The sequence below is a fragment of the Vombatus ursinus genome, unplaced genomic scaffold (genome assembly GCF_900497805.2).
Source record: "Vombatus ursinus unplaced genomic scaffold, bare-nosed wombat genome assembly UNPS02015390.1, whole genome shotgun sequence".
Lineage (NCBI taxonomy): Eukaryota > Metazoa > Chordata > Mammalia > Diprotodontia > Vombatidae > Vombatus > Vombatus ursinus.
Window position 1 is genome coordinate 1 of NW_020955168.1, and position 6,136 is coordinate 6,136.

The 6,136-nt window shown below is 41.1% G+C and overlaps 1 protein-coding gene across 1 annotated transcript; it reads left to right on the forward strand.

The window, feature by feature from the left end:
- Positions 1-134: 134 nt before the first annotated feature.
- Positions 135-1,067, forward strand: LOC114032011 (olfactory receptor 2D3-like). Its single transcript, XM_027847216.1, has one exon. It carries the CDS (start codon positions 135-137, stop codon positions 1,065-1,067), a length of 933 nt encoding a protein of 310 aa, XP_027703017.1.
- Positions 1,068-6,136: the final 5,069 nt, after the last annotated feature.

The following is a 6,136-nucleotide window of genomic DNA, read 5'->3' on the forward strand; positions in this document are numbered from 1 at the left end:
AAAGAAAAAAATATGAGAAAACCAATATGCCTTGCTGGCTTTAAATGCCTGTATTAAGAATCAAGAGAGATACATAATGTAAAGCACTTTGCAATCATAAACCTCCTTATTACCTCAGTAGGTTCATAAACAAGATGGAGAGCAGCAACCTTACCTCAGTGACTGAATTCATCCTCCTTGGCCTCTCCAACCGGCCTGAGCTCCAGGTGGACCTCTTCCTCCTCTTCCTCATGATCTACCTGATGATCTTGTTGGGAAACCTGCTCATTGTGTTGTTGGTAGTAGTGAACACATTCCTCCATACCCCCATGTACTTCTTCCTCACCAATCTGTCCATAATTGAAGTCTGTTATACATCCTGTGTGCTCCCACAGATGCTTGGGCACTTCTTTGCAAAAAGAAAGTCTATCTCCTATTCCTGCTGTGTCACACAGGTCTACTCATTCCTGTCCTTTGGCATTGCAGAGTGTGGTATCCTCTCAGTGATGGCCTATGACCGTTATGTTGCTATTCGGGACCCCTTGAGGTACACAGTCACAATGAACAGGGGTGTGTGTGTGAGGCTGGTGACCGGGTCTTGGATGGGTGGCTTTGTGGCATCCTTGGTGGCTACAGTATCTACATTCCAGCTCTCATTCTGTAGGGATAATGTTATCAATCATTTCTTGTGTGAAATGCCTGCCCTGTTCCATCTCTCCTGTACAGACACATCCCAGGCAGAGATCATCACACAGATCCTTTGTGTCTTTACTCTTTTGTGCCCTGTCACATTCATCACTTTCTCCTATACCCACATCATCAACATTGTCCTTCAAATTTGCTCTGCCCAAGGGAGCAGAAAAGCCTTCTCCACTTGTTCTCACCTTCTGGTTGTCATCCTGTTCTTTGTGACTGTAATGTCTCTTTACATGAGGCCCAAGTCCCTGTACTCCCCAGAGAAGGACAAAATTATCACAGTGTTTTACGTTGCCTTCACACCTACTTTGAATCCCCTCATCTATAGCCTGAGGAATAAGGAAGTGAAAATAGCACTATGGAAACTGGCAGGGAAACCTAGAGACACGTAAAAACATGTCCTACATCCTAGACCATTTGGCAGAAAAAGGTACTGCCATGTGTATAACGCCACCCAAGCCTCCCATCTCTACTTTGTGCCTCTTTCTCAGGAACTGAAGACCAAGTCAACATCATTTTTATTGCTTATGAAGGATGTGCCAATATGCTGCCCCATGGCTTTACTCAAAATATCTGTGATTTTGACTTACATTGTATATATATTGAGATGCTCTTCCATGTTCACCATTCCCAACTTCCTCACACTCATCTGGATCAATCTCATCATTTTGGTTTCCCCATTCCATTCTTCCGTAGCCTTCCATTGTTCCCCCTGAATCCCTGTGCTATTTTATGAACTCCCCTTTATATTAGAGTTTGTATCCTCCCTCCAGAAATGAGTTACATGTATTTGGTAATTATTGATGTGTCTATATGTTTGCCTTCAATAGAATGTAAGCTCTTTGAGAGAAAAGACTATTTTATTATATCTTTCTACCTCCAGGGCACTGTGCCTAGCTCATAGTAGGAACTTAATAAATACATTACTTGTTAAATTGAATTCAGGATCTCAGAGATCTCTCTTTCTAAGGATAACTGTCTCACAAAATTGAGTCTTGCAAATGTGATTTACTTGCAGCTATATAAGTAGCACATGTAGACTTCAAACTCAAGTCCTAGGACTCCAAATCCAATACTTTTTTTCTCTAAATCATGCTGCTATTTCAAAGAAAAAAATATAATTTCCATATACTGCTAGATCTGAAAGGGATTCACTTTGTAGGGGTATTCCTCAGGGTTTGTTCCTGAGTCCTCTTTTTTACTTTCTCTATACTCAATCCCCTTGGGTTTAGCTATGACTTTTACTCAGATGACTCTCAGATTTACACATCCAGTCATGATCCCATTTCTGAATGTCAGTCCCACATTACCAACTATTTACTGTGCATTTCAAAGTGGAATACTCAAAGGCATCTCAAATTCAACATATTCAAAACAGAATTCCTTATCTTTTTCTCTAAGCCCACCCCTCTCCCTAATTTCCCAATTTCTGTGGATGGTGCCACTTTCTTTCACTCAATAAAATTTTCAACATCAATGAGTCAATCTTTCTCAAACTTCATTTCCCATCAGTTACCAGACCTTCTCAATTCTACATCCCCACTGTATCTCACATTTGTTCCTTTCTATCTCCTCACAGAACCACCACCAAGGTCATGCTCTTGTCACCTTTCAGCTAGATTACTTTAACAATCTCTCAATTGATTTGCTTACTTTCAGTTTCTGTCCTCATCAATCTCTTCTCCATTTAACTCCCAAAATGATATTCCTAAAGCACAGGTCTGACCACATCATTCTCCTGCCCAAGAAGAAGCTAAGTTCCTCCTTACCTCCAATATAAAATAAACATTTTTCTTTCTTTTTAAACCCTTCACAATCTGGTTCCAGCTTATATTTACAGTTATATTAAACAGTATTTGTCTTCATCTACCCTACATAGCAAGCAAATTGACCTACTTGTTGTTCCCCATGTTTGACATTCTATCTTCCATCTCACTGTATTGACTCCTTGCTGAAGTTCATCTCATAGATCACTAGCTTCCCTCTATGCTCAACTCAGGAGCTACCTCCTGCATAACACCTATACTGATACCACAGTTACTAGTGTCCTCCTCCCAAGAAATGACTTTGTATCAATTTAATCAATTAATCAAGTGATTAAAAAGCATTACATATCTCCTGTGTGCCAGGCACTTATGTGAATAGTCATAGGTCAGGGGTTGGCCCAGGCATATCCCTCTCTAGCCAAGAGAAAAATGCATGTTTGGCTGTAATCTGCCATGAACAGGTGGAGTGGGTGTTGACCTCATTGTGATCCAAGTAATGACAGTCCACTATTGCATTGATGACATCATCTTCTGTGGGCTGACTGAGGAAACTCCTTCTGAATCTTTGGAGGACTTGCTAACTGTTCTCATTGATGATGGCTGGGTCATTAAACCTGATAAGATTCAGGGGCGTGCTCAACAGGTCAAAAACTTAAAGAGGGGGAGCAGTAGGAATCCCCACCAAGGTGAGAGAAAAGTTACTTACAATAAACTTCCCACTACTAAGAAGCAGGTCACCAACCTTTTTTTGGCTTCTAGTGACAGTGCCATCTTTCCGCTCCCTCCCACTGTACTGAACCCCAGGCATCATCCTGCAGTCTTTCCATACGGGAGCTGATGGCAAGGTATGCGTTTTCAGTGGAACCCCAAACAACAAGATGACTTGGAAGCCTCTCAAAGTACTATTGGGATGCCCTGTCCCTGGAATCTCTGCTCTAGATACTCCAGGATTACAAATGATTGCCACCACTAATGATGCCACCTGGAGCCTTTCACAGAAAGACCAAGCTGGCCACTATAGGCAAATGATATTTTCCACATGCACTTTGGTAGAGTCATGACCAATTACATTCCTTTTAAGAAGTAGCTCCAAGCTTTTTACCTGGCCCTGATAGAGGTAGAGGACCTGGCCAGCAGCATTCCAGTCATTCTCCATCTGGAGATTCTCATCTTATAGTGTTGTTCAAAAAGTCCCACAAGGCCAGCCACACTTGGGAAACCTCCATAATCAAATAGAAATGGTATATCCAATCCCATGCCAAGCCTGGCATGAGAGGGATCAGTTAGCTACATGAACCTGTTGCTAATTGACCCACCTCCAAGTCCTCCATTGCTCCCAAGGACCCATTTTCAAAATCCCTTGTGCAGGGGTGGGGGGGGGGACTTTATCTCACAGATATCTCTGAGGGAGCAGAGATATAATTCATCTATTATACATTTTGAATAAAAAATATCACCCTCCAATGGAGCTCCCCAAACATGCATACATCTAATGGCTAGGTAAATGTGGCCCATGTTAAGGAATAGGTCATTTGTGCTTTTGGAAGATGAATCATTTTAACCTTTTACCTCTCCAGCGAGGCTTAAAATTCATCCTGAATGCTATGGCCCCATACACTGGCTATGAAGTCACTACCTTGTGGCTTATCTTGAATCCAAATTAATGATAAAAACCCTTGACTCTAGCATTTGCCTCTAAATCAGCTACCCTAACCACATTTCTAATGACAATGATACTTTGTTCACTTCAATAGTCAGCCAAAAAAGGGCACAGGAGCGATCTATCCACTAGACTTCTTATACTCCCTATCACCCTCAAGCTAGAGGCATAAAGGAAAGATAGAATGGTCTCTAGAACTCTGAAACATCATGACCAGGTTCTCTCTCATCAGCTAGTTAGATCACTTGTCCCATTCATCCTTTTATTTTTTTCGTTCCTCTATACCTTGAAAATGGCAGTCTGCCTTGGTCAGATTTCTGCGGTACCTACTATTAGGCTGAGATTTTCCCTCATACTAGGAGCCTATGCTGAGAATGACTGTAAGAACTATACCTGAGCTAGAATAATTTTGGGCATTCCTACATAGCTCATTGTTTTTTTATCTAGACCAAGGCCTGAGAGTGGCTAAATGTCTTTTGCAAGGCAATTCAGACATTAATGTAATGTCCTCTTCCTTCATGGCTATTCTTGATGGTGACCTTAGATAATTGTGCCTCCATCTTGTTCTCACTCTGTCAAGTCACACTCATCTACCCCAACATTAAGAGTATTCAACCAGGGAGCTGCATAGTAATGCGACTTGTGGCCCAGACAAGATTCACCGTAGAAATAGAAATAAAACTACATTTCTGCTGAAAACATTATGTTTTACTTTTAAAAAATCCTACATGATTGGCACAGAAACCAATTGAAACAATAGCTTCAATAGAATTCCAGGATAGAAAATACAATCACAAGTCAACAGTATTTCTGTATAGTAAAAACAAAATTCAGGAGCAAATAACAAAATGGAATAAGCATTTAAGTGTCTGCTATGTGGTAGGGACCATGCTAACTGCTTTGCAAATATCTCAGTTGAATCTTATAACACCCTGGCTGGTAGGTACAATTATTATCTCCACTTTGTAGTTGAGGAAACAGAGGCAGGAAGAGGTTAAGTGACCTGTCCAGGGTCATAGAGCTAATGTCTGGAACTGGATTTGAACCCGTCTTCCTGATTCTAGGCTTAGTGATTTATTCAGTATGCCACCTAACTACTTCAGAATAATAGCAAAAAAGAGACCTTGAGAACTTCAAAGGGTCAAGAGGATTCTGGGCTTCTCATCTGGCATCCTGGCACCATCACCCAGCAGTTGGCATCAGACCCTGCATTAGGAAATTTGAGAAGACGGATTCCTGTCTGGACAAGGCATCTCACAAAGAACCTACATCACAACTAAGGGAACTCCTTGAGAATCTCATTAAGGGGAAGAACTTCCAACAACCAGAAGTTTTTGCCACGTATTCTTTCTAAGCTGGAGCCAAGATTTCTCTGAGCTCTGTATGTACTGGTGGGAAGGTGTGTTCTAGACTTTGGAGGAAATGTGATGGAACGACTCTTCTTACTGTACTACGTTATTAAATACCTCTTCCTAAAGTCTAATTAAGAATGGCTGATTAATTTGTATCAACTATAAATAATGAAGGGAGCACCATGGAATAATGGTTCATGCTGATAACATTAAAAAGACACATACATCCCTTCCCAGGTACACCTAGGACTCCGACTGAAAACAAGTTCTGCCCTCAAGAAACTTTAGTAGTAAGCTTGTGTCAGTATACACATTATTTTTACTTTGCAAATATTTTGAAGCTACTTTTTACATATATTCTTGTTTTCTCCAACAGAATGTAAGATCCACAAGAAGAAGAATTGATTCACTTTCTTTTTTTCATATGCAACACCTTACACAGTGTGTACCTGGTGTATAGTACGCAAATACTTGTGGAATGACAAATTAGAGAGATGTGAAGGTATGCAGATATATCACTTCTTAAGTGCTCGCTATGAACCAGGTATTGGGGAAACAAAGAATATCAAGCAAAGTAAGGGAAAAACCATGTATAAATAAGGCCTGGAAGGAGGTGTGGGACGTGTGCAGCAGCATTCCCTGGAGCAGGCCAGGAAGGGGCATGAAGGTCAGCAAGATAAGGC

Excerpts from the sequence above, each read along its gene's own strand:
- LOC114032011 (XM_027847216.1), top strand. The coding sequence starts at position 135 with ATGGAGAGCAGCAACCTTACCTCAGTGACTGAATTCATCCTCCTTGGC.